Source organism: Haliotis rufescens, unplaced genomic scaffold (assembly GCF_023055435.1).
Source record: "Haliotis rufescens isolate VD_foot unplaced genomic scaffold, xgHalRufe1.0.p SCAF_1, whole genome shotgun sequence".
Taxonomy (NCBI): domain Eukaryota; kingdom Metazoa; phylum Mollusca; class Gastropoda; order Lepetellida; family Haliotidae; genus Haliotis; species Haliotis rufescens.
Genome location: NW_025963779.1, coordinates 3,512,500 through 3,527,931, shown reverse-complemented (window position 1 = coordinate 3,527,931; position 15,432 = coordinate 3,512,500). Strand labels below are relative to the sequence as shown.

At 40.7% G+C, this 15,432-nt stretch overlaps 2 protein-coding genes across 2 annotated transcripts in view; both read right to left on the bottom strand.

Moving 5' to 3' along the window:
* The window catches only part of LOC124146989 (pro-epidermal growth factor-like), a 47,830-nt gene extending 42,693 nt beyond the window's left edge, over positions 1-5,137 (bottom strand). The window contains exons 1-2 of the mRNA XM_048382996.1: positions 5,049-5,137; positions 4,374-4,586 (exon numbers count right to left, since the gene is read on the bottom strand). Of these exons, the coding sequence (XP_048238953.1) occupies positions 4,374-4,586; positions 5,049-5,118 (283 nt within the window). The 5' untranslated portion in view covers positions 5,119-5,137. The remainder of the gene's footprint in view (positions 1-4,373; positions 4,587-5,048) is intronic.
* A 5,587-nt stretch (positions 5,138-10,724) lies between these two features.
* LOC124147008 (collagen alpha-1(XIV) chain-like) lies at positions 10,725-14,699 on the bottom strand. Its single transcript, XM_046517602.2, has 6 exons — positions 14,541-14,699; positions 14,299-14,326; positions 13,258-13,842; positions 12,816-12,887; positions 11,964-12,572; positions 10,725-11,428 (listed from the first exon to the last, which is right to left on the bottom strand). The coding sequence occupies exons 1-6, from the start codon at positions 14,577-14,579 to the stop codon at positions 10,884-10,886; spliced, it is 1,878 nt and encodes a 625-aa protein (XP_046373558.2). The 5' UTR covers positions 14,580-14,699; the 3' UTR covers positions 10,725-10,883.
* Positions 14,700-15,432: the final 733 nt, after the last annotated feature.

Sequence of the window (15,432 nt, the reverse complement as noted above, 5' to 3'; positions counted from 1 at the left end):
AAGGTGCAGAGGGACCATAGATGGTACCATGTCCTACTCGTTGTATCATCCATTGCCTACGGCGAATTCCTCAATCGAAAGGGCTGGTAATCAATCATTCTCCAGGCTACATATGACCACAAATATCACCACAGAACCTTTGTGAAATGAAACACAGGAGCTACAAGAACATTGTGGATAGAGGTAAGCAAAGATGGCCATGACGATGTTGATGATGATCCTCTGCAAAACGCAAACAGCTTGCGTAATGACTTGGCATACACTTGGCAGCACATTTCGTCAATGCCTGAAAAGTCTATGGTCGTCAAATTTGTCTGTGGTATAATACTATGCCACATCAATCCTCATTGGACACCGTCATCTGTACCATAAACACTGATGATAATGAACATGTTGCAATTACCTCTGAGTAAAAGTACATCACGTCATCTACTTATTGTGATTTGATTCTGAACAATGTAATGTACAACACAGATATTCATTTATCTATGACAGAAAAGAAAACGATCGGTATTTGTTGCACCGTTGGCACAAAACATAAAGTTTCTGACGGACGTATCTTAATAAATTGGAATCGATTGTCACATTGGTGTGTGACGAGGAAATGTAGCATGACTGGTGGTGGTGTCATGGATATTAAGACATGACCAGAAAAAAACGTTTCATAGGCATGGTGCTATCAGTTTGCATACGTGAGTAAACTACAATGCTGTCTTATACCCCGTTCACATGCGCCTCTATACATATGTGTGTATATGTGCATACGTGTGAACGCGTTTACTCATGTGTCTATTTACACCAGAAGGAAATTTGTATCATGTCTGGATCAGGTGTAAATGTAAATTTGCACTGTGTGTATATGTGAACGTTTATGTCAACGTAAGAGGATGATCTAATTAATATCTATTAGTTTGCCAACACCAAACAAATTGTCAACCAAATTGTCACGCGTATATACAGAGTGAAGCGGACGATGTTTTCTTTTGGTTTCAAGGAGTCAAAACTTTATGTACACATCAAACACATGTTGCTCCACGCGAAAATTTTCGGTGAAGTAACTCTCTTCTCATTCAACTTTGATTGGAAAACAACCTGTTTCGTGTTGAAAGTCGTGAACAGACTGACGAATATGTGTACCTTACACCATTTACATACTTTATTTACACACCTAAGATGCTTTTCGTGTGAAAGCATAGTAACATTACATATACGCACGTGTGTATAGTTACACATGTAGAATTACTTACGTTAGTAAATGTTGTGCATGTGAACGGGGTATTACAAGACAGTTTACTCATGGGGTAAAATACTTAGGGAGTAAATATACTTTTACACGAACTCTTTTGGAGGTGTGTAAATGTGCTTGAAAAGTATTACTACCCACGTGTGCAGAACCGTTTTCATGACATATTTACTCATCCGAAGTTAATATACTTTTTAAACAAATACACTTACGTAAGTAAATGTTTGCATGTAAATGAGATATACCTGAAGTTACGACCACAACCTACGGTAGGCCTGACTCATCCTTAACTCACTAAGGTTAATATTACCTATATATTTATTCCATGTATTTTGTTTGACAGTGAAGTTTATCTTTTTATTTTTAGCATTTACTTTCGAGAAAATTATAATCATGGAAAGCAGTTTCACTATTTTAAACTTTCGGTTTGAACCTCAACGTTAATACAGAAACACGGTCATATGGTAAATTCATACTTAAACTGAACAAAACTAACATTCCCATATGATATCTTATATTAACAATTTGTTTTTTTTTGCCAATACTATGTTTATCTCATCGTAATTGTCCTTCTGTGCTCACACAAGCACAATTTCAGAGGCACATGTAGTGACAAAACTTGCCAAATAATGACACTATATAATATTTTTCAAACTCCCTGTGAATCGACATACCTTGTTTTGGAGATGAACACTTTGTGCCCCGATGCAAACTGTATACATTAAGTCATAAATTCAGGCTTAAGCTTAAATATGTGTTTTTGCCAGTGAATGTACTGCTAATATATATGATTACAATACACAGTAGAACTATATATTAAAGGTGTAAGGAATTGTAAATGTATTTTTGTGAATTTAATAGTACATCTAGTTGTTGTTGTTGTTGTTGTTGTGGTGGTTTTGTTTTTGTTGTTTTTTGTTTGCTTGGTTGTTGTTGTTGTCTTTTTTTTTAAATTATTATTATCATTTTTATTTTTATTTTATTTTTTTTTGGGGGGGGGAGGGGGCGTTTAACGCCGCACTCAGAAATATTCCAGCTATATGACGGCGGTCTGTTAGTAATCGAGCCTGGACTAGTCAGTCCAGTGATTGACATCATGAGCTTCGAGCCACGCAATCGGGATACGGTGACATGCATCAACCAAGTCAAGCGAGCCTGACCATCCGATCCCTCCCATTGTCGCCTTTTACGACAAGCATGTGTTGCTAAAGACCTATTTTACCCCACATCTTCACGGATCAGTACATCTAGTAAAACCCGCATTGATCTGCCATATACAGTAAACTACGGTTATAACGAACTCAAAGAGACCACTAATTTTAGTTCGTGATAACCGTAGTTCGTTATAAGCATATATACAGCATATATGCAACAAATGGCCGGGACTAAAAAATAAGTTCGTTATATCGGTCAGTTCGTTATAAGCGTGTTCGTTAAAAACGTTGTTTACTGTACAAAGAAAATTTACACTATGGACACAAAGAAATGTATGATGATCATTCAGATAAATTGCCGAGCCATTGTTAGTTACCGATCAAAGTTAACCCAATGTTATATTGTTTTGTGGAACAGGGCCCTGACTGTCAACTGCCTCTGTCTAGAAGTAGCTCATATGCGTTCGCCTTGTCGCGAACACCTGGTGTCATCACAACTATAGTGACTTATGAACACATGTTTATGGTATCGTCGGAACCGTAAAATCGACACTGTATTTGGCAGAGATTTATTATGAAGAGTATGAATATTGAAAAGGTGTTGTCGCTTTAATGTATATGCAATTATTTCAAGAATAGCTCATATGAAATACTAACTAAATGATCTGAGTGCCCTCACGACTCTCGTAATTAGACCAGATGAGTCACGAGTAGTCGGAACTTGCTAGTTTCTCTTATGTTGGTACTGACCCTCCCACTCCTTCCCTTTTCTGAAGTACGTAGTTGGTCACATTGGTTGTTCAATATTGACCAAAATATGGCGTAGGTTACTTATTTGGACAATTATATATGTATTATTATTACACCATGTGTCATAGTATTTTGGTGGCGTGGGATGATACTCATGCTATCAACCACTGGTTAGCTGGTCCAGGCTCGACAATAAACTATATCACAACCATATGGCTGTCATGTATCTTTGCTATATTATGCAGGCAGTAAAGAAAGAAAACGTATTTGTGGTATGAGGTGAGGTGAAATTTGGTTTAACGTCGCGTCCAAGATTATTGCACTTATATAGCGACGTGCATGCACGTGTGTGTGTGTGGCTGCTTGTACTAGTCAGGGTTGATGCCGATTTATAGTGCTAGCCCACTGAGATACCATGCCGCAGTTTAACATGAATACCCCACTCAGGCACAGTATACTGACTCCGAGCCAACCAGTCCTTGCTTTTGCCCTTTAATGCCAAGCGCCAGACAGGGTAACAACAAGTACCATTTTTTAACGTCCTTTGGTATGACGAGGCCGGGGATCGAACCCCGGACCTTCCGCTCTCCGGGCGGACGCTCTACCACTAGACCACGGAGGCGGTCCTCGTGGTATGAATGTGTTGCTTCGTTTGTATTAGCGAAACAGTTGGCATTAATAGTGTAATGATATGCTTCCTCTCATATAAGAATTAATCGATTTTATCGAGTATAACAATGTCCGTCACAACAATGTCTGGAATAACAATGTCCGGTATAACAATGTCCGTCACAACAATGTCTCAAATAACAATGTCCGTTATTACAATGTCCAGAATAACAATGTCCATTATTACAATGTCCGTTATAGCAATGTCTGGCATAACAATGTCTGGTATAACAATGTTCTGATAACAATGTCCAGTATAAAAATGGTCAGTATTACAAAGTCCGTTATAGCAATGCACAGTATAACAATGTCCAGTATAACAATGTCCGTTATTACAATGTCCGGTATAACAATGACCAGTATAACAGTCTCCAGTATAACAATGTCCGGAATAACAATGTCCAGTATAACAATGTCCAGTATAACAATGTCCAGTATAACAATGTCCGGAATAACAGTGTCCAGTATAACAATGTCCAGTATAACAATGTCCAGTATAACAATGTCCGTAGTAACAAGCCGGAAGTGTATACCATAGCTGATGAAATTATTCTTACTTTGGACATCGAAAAGTTTCATGTAATTTCCACCATCGAGATCCACTCTGCTGACAGAATGAGTATCAAGATTGGACCAATAGATTTGTTTTTCAGCTGGATCATAAGCAATATCTTCAGTTCCTTGTTGGTCGTGGTATAAGATGCCCTGGCTGTTTGCATCCATCTTGTAGATGTAGCCGTTGTGGTCGGTGATAAGGACGAATACTTCAGCTGTGAAAGAAAGTACGAATCCATTTCAAACTATTCCTACAAAGTTCTCTTGGTAAATGCGACAGTTTCAGTGTAGGGTTCCAGGAGTTTATGTAATAAACACAGGGGTTTTAACCAAGGCGTGCAAAACAACGTCAAACTGAACATGAAGTGACTACAATCCGCAGTTGATGTTATGTGATGTTACAAAGTGTCATGTGGCTTGAGGTTAACGCCAGTGTCAACATTACTTCAGTTTCAGCACAGGGTTCCAATTTACTGAGACACAAACTGTTCCTGTATAATACCAATGAACTGGGGCGGTGGGGTGATCTAGTGGTCACAGCGTTCGCTCGTCACGCCGAAGACCCTGGTTCGATTCCCCACATGTCCCCCGCCGTGATACTGCCGGAATATTGCTCAAAGCGGCGTAAATCAATACTCATCACTACTAATGAACTGTAGCGGCAAGTGTGCACTTACCTGGGGTACTGCTACCCAACAGCATCAGCAGAGCGAGATACTCCACCATCACCCACTGGTGCGAGGCCATGGCCAAACTGATGCAGAATCCCGCACCACGGACCACGGAGCGGAAGGACATGATGTCACAGACACAAACAGTTTCATCAGTCCTGCTTTCTTTAGCTCGTTACAATGGTAACGTGTGGACTTGCTTTACATGGCACATGGTAGTCGAAAAGAAAGATTCAGCTACGTTATATTGTTTCAGAGTGTAACATGCTTTAGCATGGTTAACATGCTCATGATATAGTCGGAGATTTCTTGTGATTATGGATTGGGTTTGTCGATTTTAATAACATAGATACCAGCACATGATGTACTCACCATCTTGTTTGTTCCTCACAATGGACATTGTTTTCCCCTCACTTCCCTATAGTTTTTTAAAGAAACAACTTTTCAATTTGCTGTAACCTTGAGGATACACCTGACTGCCATCATTTTCAACGTTACCTCCACGGTATTGGTGAGGGAATGCGTGGACAATATGACATTCAAGCGTAAAAGCAAATAATATTGATGCCAGTGCCTGTTTCAATTTATATTTTGAATAAAATATATTACATATAGTAAAATGCGTGGATCGATGCTCATGATGTCAATCACTGGATTGTATTGACCAGACTCGATTATTTACAGACCGCCGTCATATGGCTGGAATATTGCTGAATGTGGCGTTAAACAAACAAAGTAAATTGAGTTATATATGACGGTGTTAGTACGCTTACGTGAGAGACATATTCGTACCGCTGATTGATGACAGAGGATATACACGAATACGTCTGCATCATTGTGCAAGTGGGTATATCCTGTCATCAGGGCCAGGCAGCATGGTGCAATGCGGTCAAGGCGAAAGTCCATCATGTACGCTCAATTTAACAGACACAAAATGAATTAGCGGAAGGGTGTATAAGGTCAGGGATAAAAGCCGGATATACTTTGTACCATTTAGGCTTTGAGGCAGAAAAGTTCTGAGCCTAACTATAATGGACTACGTTGATTGAGTTACTAACTCTGTTTAAACCTCACCCCACCCCCACCCATCCCTCACCCGACCCCCACTCCCATCCCCCAGGGTCCACGCCCTCCTGACAGGGATGCTGAAGTGTCTGGATCCCACTGGTGTGGAAGGGTGCCTCGTGGTTGTGTGTTAAGTCTTCCTCACCAGACATGGCGTCATCATTGTTTGCATTTAGCCTGACAGAGAGTTTTCTTTTCAAGATAGTGAAGAGGTGGACAGATGACAGAGGGTGTTCAAGCCACAGTCTTGCATTGTAGCCATGGCGACAACAGACGGGTACACAGGCACATTGTCCTGATGGAAAAACACACCTTTAGTGAGTTTTAGTCTTGATATTCTAACGCAGTTGTCTGAGCAGACTTGCATAATATTGGTAAATAATGGTCTGACCTATCGGTAGGTGATCCACCTGTTAAATCCAAGAAAACCTTTTTGCGCCACCCTTCGAAAATGTTCGCCTGTATACTTGTTACGGTGAAGAGAAGAACTCCACCCTAAATATACTGATGTAAACAAAGAACGTGACTGTAATAAAATAGGGCAACCATTTGTTTGACGTTATACTTTGTGTTTCTTCCTGGGATGACTGAAAGGTGTTTGCAGCGTAGGAATACATTTTGCCCAATTTTGTTCTAATTTTTGCTATTATTGTAGCAGGAAATATTCCTGTGGTTTTTTTTAACATGTTTTCTTATTTATATCAGTAAATTTCACGTTAATGTACATTAGTATTGCAATTGTTTGTTCAAATATTGCAATTAATGTCTGAAGTTTTTAACTTTGTATGGTGTATTTCTCACGACATCTTAGGTATTTTAAATTTGATAATACAATACTCTCTTCGTTTTATAAAACATTTATACAAAGCATTCTAGTTATTAAGGTTAACTGCTGGTATGGTAGCCTATCTGTAAATAAAATAAATTAAAATATATCTGAAATACATTAAATTTAAATACAGCAAGCATAATCTCAGGTACCCAGTTTCAACACATCGGCGAAATTTATGAGCAGCAAACTGTCCAAAAGGCGCGTAAGATACTAAATGACAGCAGTCATATACTTCATTCCGAATATCCGTGTCTACCTTCTGACCGCTGACGGCGCATGCCGATGCTGAAAACAAACAGGACCCGGAAATCATTCATGCCAGCCAGTATTAGACTTTTAAAAGTTCATCTGTTGATTACTTTTTAACAGTTCGCTGTACACAAATCTTATCCTGTCAATACCCCTTTTATTAAAGTTTACTATTGCTGTGATATAAATACATATTCTTTAAAATACAATTCCTTGTCGTCACTGTGATAGTGTTCAATTTTTACATGTTTTTACTCATGGTTATATTTTTTTATTTTCATGAAATATATTTCCCTTTTTCATATCTTAGTGCTAATCAACTGTGCAATAGTCGAGATCTGTCTATTTGTTGAGGAATGTGACGGTCAGTTAAAGCGTTATCCTGTCGAGATCTGTCGACCTGTTAGTGAATGTGACGGTCAGTTAAAGCGTTATCTGGTCGAGATCTGTCTATTTGTTGAGGAATGTGACGTCAGTGTAATCGTTATCCTATCGGGATCTGCCGACCTGTCGTGGAATGTGACGGTCAGTTAAAGCTTTATCCTGTCGAGGTGTGTCGACCTGTCGTGGAATGTGACGTCAGTTAAAGCGTTATCCTGTCGAGGTGTGTCGATCTGTTGGGGAAAGTGACGTCAGTTAAAGCGTTATCCTGTCGAGGTGTGTCGACCTGTCGTGGAATGTGACGTCAGTTAAAGCGTTATCCTGTCGAGGTGTGTCGACCTGTCACGGAATGTGACGTCAGTTAAAGCGTTATCTTGTCGAGGTGTGTCGACCTGTCGTGGAATGTGACGTCAGTTAAAGCGTTATCCTGTCGAGGTGTGTCGACCTGTCGTGGAATGTGACGTCAGTTAAAGCGTTATCCTGTCGAGGTGTGTCGACCTGTCGTGGAATGTGACGTCAGTTAAAGCGTTATCCTGTCGAGGTGTGTCGATCTGTTGGGGAAAGTGACGTCAGTTAAAGCGTTATCCTGTCGAGGTGTGTCGACCTGTTGGGGAATGTGACGTCAGTTAAAGCGTTATCCTGTCGAGGTGTTGATCTGTTGGGGAAAGTGACGTCAGTTAAAGCGTTATCCTGTCGAGGTGTGTCGACCTGTTGTGGAATGTGACGTCAGTTAAAGCGTTATCCTGTCGAGATCTGTTTATTTGTTGAGGAATGTGACGTCAGTTCAAGCATTATCCCGTCCAGACCTGTCGAACTGTTTTGGGATGTGACGGTCACGGGCAGTTTGCAGTTGCTCATTCAACCATAGGTTACACCGAATAAAAGACTTGTTAAAGACTCGCAGAGAGGGTTTAGTCATTGTGATCTAACCACGATGCATAATGTATGGCTGCTATACGCTTAAGCATAGACGATGGGGCATATACTGTAACAATAGAATTGGGAATCGCGGTATGTCGTGAAGCATGCATATCGAAGTGCGTGGGACTTTTACAGCCGCTTAGTCTTGATCAGAGTTCACGATTCAACAGTGGGTTGTAGTGCATGTCGAAGTAGGCGTAGTCAGTCTCATGCTTTGTGAGGGATTGACTGGCCTACTTAAGTAACTGTTGTTAATTGAATTGAACCACAATTTACACTTCCACCCAATCAATGTGTCCCTCCATATACCTAATAACACACAGTTTCTCCAGATCACAATGAGGCATGTGATAAGGTAGACACAATGTTATGGATAACGACTTCTTTAATACTTAAAAAGCGAAGTTTCGGTGTAGATCCTTATGCCGTTGTCCAGCAAGACTGAATGAGGGACCTTGTACAGAATATATATAATAGTTGGAGGATTAACAGGGGAGGATTAAAAGTAACAACAATTGTGGTATAACATAAGTAAGTATTGACAACAGAAGGATAATACTGGCACAATACGATGGACAGAGAACACATAGGTGAAAGCCAATGGGACATGAACCCAATTAAACAGGATAAGTGATTATTGCTTGTCCTTATTTTCTTCTTGTATCTATAAATGGCAGCGCTAGGAATGTAACTTGTATCTGTGCTTATTTTGCATCTTCCCAAGGTAACAAGGGAGTTAACTGACTTTATAAACCTATTCATTTGGGGTCGCTATTAAGTAAGAGACTTCTTTCTATAGGCATTAAAACTATAGAGGTTTAAATCTCATAAAATTGGACGTTGTAATGTCCCATGGATTTTATAGGATATTCAAGTCATATTTGCTTTGCTATATGTGTTATAATATCCCAGGGATTTTATATGATGTCCTGGGTATTGTATTAATACAACTTCCGTTCAGATTGTAATATGTAATGAAATCTAAAATCAAATGACAAATGTTTTTCATATTTTCCCTTGAATCGAACTCGCAACCTTCATATCTCTAGCCCAGTGAGTGTACCACGAGGCTACAGATGTGTTAATAAGACACATTGGTTTTTAGAATGTCCTTTTCAAGATCCGTACGTCAGAGACAGATATTTTACGCGCGTTGCCTAAGGTTCATGGAAAGTATGTTCGAAACATAAAAATGTTGATAAATGTTGTTTTAAGTTTCTTTTTTGCGGAAAAACACTTTTCCTCGGTTTTGGGAGACAGAGCATGCCCTGGGAGTCGGGAAAAACCGCGGGGGCCCTGCTCTGTCTACCAAAACCTCGTAAGCGTGTTTTCTCCAATACGTAAAAGTCCAGGGTTTTTTCACCCTTGCCGAGCTCGGCTGGAATTTCTGGGCTCGATCGTAGCTCCACCATTGGCGATTACGAGTTCTGTCCTTTCAATGTCGCTCCTATTGACCAATAAGATTCCACCTTTCTTACCACTTATCACTTGCTTTAAACAAAATGGCGGCACAAAGGGAAGACGATCTGATTGATAATCAAGATCTTTATAGTAATAAAACGGGTCTTACTTCGCAAAGTGCACCAAATCATGTAAGCTCCTTGTTAAAAGGCATGAAAAGTTTTGGAAAATATCTGTTGACACTATGTTGACGGTACACATACTTTGCAAATCCTGCAATCGACTGGAATCTGCACGGCAGTTTACGAACCGGATGTCGATTTCGTTGCGTGATTTTGATTGGACTGTGCACAGACTTGTTAGTCCAGCCAAAATATAACTCCATAAATGCAGCTTCGCTCGGCAAGGGTGGAAACTGGACTTCTTTAGTCAATTAAGTCCCTTGCCTCGGGAAGATGCTATTTGGGGCCAGTGGCCTCTATATTGAATAACTTATTTGTCTGTCTGTCTAATGTTTAACCCTCGTCCAGTGAATACAAAGTTTGGAGCATAACAATTGCCCGTGGTAAATTAATTAAGTAACTCTATTCGAAGTGCTACACTTTCTTTGTGCAACTGGTCAGTGTTTGTAGAAGGGAAATAGTACAATTAAACATCGTCCTTGTTACCTTTGGCGGTAGAGGCAGTTTAACATTTAAACAGGTCAAATATATTATAAAACACTCCCTGTTCATGCTATCAACCACTGATTTGTCTGGCCCATACTTGATTGCTTAGAGCCATTGTGATGTTGTGTTCAGCATTCTCTGAGATTCATACAAAAGGCAAGAGAATAAAGTGTAATGATTTTTTATTATTATTCAAAAAACATTCTTGATGTTTTCGCGTCCAGCACGATGACAACAATAAATGTATCGCATGATATGCTAAACTAATTCTGTGAATGACTGAGATCAACAAATGGTAGATATGTAAATGAATGTCTGTAGGCATTAACACATCTTCTTCCCCAAAACATCACTGAGCATGTGGAGGTCATCATAACTTTCAAAGGTCACCACGTGATCACGTGCTGGACTTGATCCAATCATATCAATGATACGGCTCTGCAAGTTGCCAACAGCAACAACATAAAGTTCAACACCCATGTCCTGTGCACGCCTGGCTTCCATCACGACCTTCATCAAATCTGTTGTCTTCTCATCAAGGAAGATAACTCCCACCTGTCGAGAACGACGAGTTCTCCTCCAGGTGTTGACTGCCTGTTCCTTCAGAGTGATGACGAGATCGTGCATCTTAGTGTATGGGGCCACGGGGGTGGAACCAAACCTTAATTTGAAGTCGAGGAGGGTGGTGAATGGGATGTCACGGTCCCCGATGCAAGGGTCAGTGATGGCGGAGATCCGAATGCCCCTGTGATTGGAGAAGGTGCTCTTGACCAGTTTGATGACGTCAGAACGGAATTGCTTCCGTACCTCCATAGTCTTTGAGTCAGATTCAAAGACGAAATATATATCGGACGAATCAATGTTGCAAACTGAAAATAAACGACAAATGACATTTATTATTGTGCTTTTGTTGTATTATGTATACAACATTTATCTGACAGTTCATTTATATATCTATCTGCAGTTCATTGATTTCAGAGATAATAATTTGCCAATCCCAAATTGTGCCACAGAACCATACCCCTGTGTCACGCTTTTTCTACTTGACATGACATAATCTATTATGTATTCAGTCGAACTTTAAAAAGTGATACAAGACATGTACTGTGAATGAGTGAGTTGAGTTTAACGCTGCTTTGAACATTATTCCAGTTATATCATGGTGTCTCAGCGTAATGTGGGAGGAAAGCCTGAAGTGAAGCAGGTCTCAGACGTTGACCACTTTAGTGAAACCCACGAGCAGGGGTATGGTGCTGACAAACCTAGAAACATAACCGTGGCGAACCGGGATTTTAACCCACGACTGTGACCAAGGGACGCAACTCGGTATAGCGAATTGCGACCCTTTAAACAACTGGGCCACCCTTGTATTACGACATCGAATGACTGAATGTATGTACATACTTTTGATGTCGGCAGGTGGTGGTTGGGTGGGCTGAACTTGGCAGGTCTGTATGGCAAGGATGTTTCTGATGCTGGACAAGGCACTAAAATTAGTAACGGTGAACACGAAGCGATCGTCAGGGTCACTGCTCACGTCTCTCAGTTCCTTGTAGTCAATGCTTGGCCCAACACCGATTGCAAAGATGTACATGCCCTTCCTCTTTGCCTTCTCAGCCTCTGCAGCAGTCAGAACAGGATCATAGGAGATGCCGTCTGTCACGAGAATGATCACCTGGGCAACGCCTGGTCTCGCGACATTTGGCGCGAATCCATAGTCTCTGACGTAGGCGAGCGCTGATGACGTGTAGGTCTGGCCGCCAGTGTAACGAACTGTTTGAGGGCTCAGCGCTCGTTGGAGTTGGTCACGCGTGCTGTAGTGGTTGAGAGGGAAGATGGGGGTTGTTTTGTTGGAGAATGTTACCAGGCCAATGCGGGTCTTCGTTGATCCAATGTCAAAGATGGAGACCATGTCCTTGACAAACGGGAGGACCTTTGTGTTGAAGTTCTTTATCCAGACGCTGGAGGAAACGTCCAAGAGGAAGTAGACATCTGCCGGTTTCCCTCCGCAATCTGTCAAAAAGATATGCTGGTTATAGCGTCGTTAAATCTCTATACCATCCCTTCACATGTTGACTTTATGGAAAATTCAATAAGTAAATATTAATGACTTCGAAGTATAGTATCTGACCGGTTTAAGTCAGGAAGTTGAAGTTCGATTTGGTTCTATGACATATCTCTGTACCTCTTTAAAAAAATGACGTAAATTAATGCTGATAAATTCTTTAGCATATATTTAAGCGGCCCTATACTTACATTTAATGGTTTCCGGATCAATGTCGTTCTGTGGTCTCTCAGTAGTAGTTGGAGCAGGAGTGGTTGGTATGACTGTTAAGTAATAACACATCAGATTTGTTAGATGTAAGTGCATGTTATCATCTACCTAAACCAACGGTTTACGAAATACAATCATATATGGAAATATTTGAAATTACATGAAACTATATTAATTAATTTTACTTCATGTTTTATGGTGGAGTTCACACGACAACAAAATAGTCAAAGTACATAACAGCGATAAGACCCTTTCCATAATCATAGCAATCCATTGTACGATCCGACTATATCATGTGCTTATGAATCACAAACATATAGTAATAATATACAACGTGTTATGTAAAATGGAATCCGATTCGGCGGATAATCGAGACACTGGCGTTGACGTTGTGTACTATATAAGACGCAGCGTTAAGTTTACCTTCGCATGTTCTGATGGCGAGGTGCCTCTTGATGCTATGCAGGGCTGTGTAGTCTTTGACGTGAAACATAAACTGAGAGTCAGGATTGTCTGCTACACTTCGCAACTCCATCTCATCAACTTCATCTCCCACACCGATAGCGAAGATGTGGGCGCCATTGGAGCGTGCTCGCTCAGCCTCGACCCTGGTGACTGTAGGGAAGCGCGACTTTCCGTCTGTAAGCAAGATGATAACAGAAGCAGCCTCTGGTCTAGCACCGTTCTCAAGCCGAAACATGTCGTCGGTCACGTACTGAAGGGCTTTGCTGGTGAAGGTGCTGCCGCCGGTGAAGACGATGTTTTCGATGGCGTGTTCTAGAGTGTCACGGGTCAGGTAGGTGCCAAGATCAAACTGAGGGTTGTACTCGTCGCTGTAGGTGACGACACCCACACGTGTCTGGGACGGGGCAGCGCCGATATCGAACATACGTACAACATCGCGAACAAATGGGCGAACGTACTGATTGAAGTCCAATGGCCAGATGCTTGTGGAGGTGTCAATGACGAACACGACATCCGCTGCCTTGCCAGAACAAGTCTTCAGTGCTGATGAAAGAAAAATATTAATGCAAACTATGGCGAACCAGATATATTTTGGTCGTATGGAGTCGATGTATTCGGAAACAAGTTGTGTAGTCTAATCGTATCATTAATATGATAAACATATTTTAAGTAGCCTTATCCTACCGTTCTTACTTTATTCAGAAATCATGGGCTGGATTTGTTTTATTTGTTTGTTGTTTACCGCCGCACTCAGCAATATTTCACCTATATGACAGCGATCTGTAAATAATTGAGTATGGACCAGACAATCCAGTGTTTGACATCATGAGCATCGATTTATGCAGTTGGGATACTTGACATGCATCAACTGAGTCAGCGAGCCTGACCACAGCGCCCCTTACGACAAGCCTGGATTGCTGCTGAGCAGTTCTTACCCGGAGATTCACGGATTGTATTGAGTAGATTGTATTGTATAGAGTATGAGAAGACTTTACTTACATGGTCGGCAATGAACTGCACTTAAGCCCTGAAATTTCAGAAAGAAACATCTTGAAAACTACATTTAAATCAATAATTCAAATTTCCATGTTGTGGAACTTCTAATCACATTTTCTGTTCTGGCAAATGAGAACTACCTCAATGTGGAACAAATGATTGCACAGTAAAATTAGAATTTGAATTATACAGAAAATAAGAGCGCAGTGAAAATGAAATTTTCATTTTACATGAGATTTACTTACCACGGCTATGATCAATATGGATGTCCAAAGGCACGTCATGTCTGCTGCTGTTCAGATCGTCTGCTAACTTGTCGTCTGGCTGAGTTGGACATCGAAATGGACATCTGATGGACCTTATATACTATCTTGTCAGGTGCTTCAATTCATTCAATATACGTGGTTTCAGCGTGGGAGTTTCCGAAGACGTCTAAAGTTCGTTGGTCACGTGACCAGTAACAAGTGGTGTCGGTAGCCGCGGCTATTCTGATAACCGATCTTCTTCCGCATGGGCCACGCGGAATGTACGACCTAGATAACTTCTCACCTTCATCTCGGCAATAAAAAGTACTCAGGTCATGCCGAGGAATCATATTAGACGGTTTATGCACACTTCGCGTGAACACAAGACGGGCGATGATGGGGGACATATATTTTATTACAGATATACAAAATCGCGACATTAAATCAAAGCATTTTAATAACGTTTGAAAGTTCCTGCCAAATCGTAAATAAGGGCTCAACGGGCTTGCTTAATGATGCCATGTTCTACCATTCAAATTAAATCAATTTGCTTTCACTAGTGTGGTTTATATACATGCCGAAGATGATATGAAATAACAGATTCGTATCCTATATTGAGTTGCACATATATACTACACATATACGCTCGAGGGTTTAATGTCGAAGGGAGATAACTGCACTGAAGATGAATACGTTGACGTACGTTCCACCCCAAACGGGAAACACGTACGGAGTACAAAAGACGAGATTTCCGGAGCGACAATGTATAATTATACCCTGTATGTCACCAAGATTTATCGTGCGTAATAACGAAAGTAGGAATTTACTCGGTTTTTTCAACATTTTTACGAAGAATGTTTAGAGATAAACATCAACCTAGCGCTTTGCAATG

Excerpts from the sequence above, each read along its gene's own strand:
- LOC124147008 (XM_046517602.2), bottom strand. The coding sequence starts at position 14,579 with ATGACGTGCCTTTGGACATCCATATTGATCATAGCCGTG. Across the intron at positions 12,888-13,257 it reads CGCCATCAGAACATGCGAAG|TCATACCAACCACTCCTGCT; the intron begins GTAAACTTAACG and ends ATTACTTAACAG. Across the intron at positions 12,573-12,815 it reads TGATCCGGAAACCATTAAAT|ATTGCGGAGGGAAACCGGCA; the intron begins GTAAGTATAGGG and ends TCTTTTTGACAG.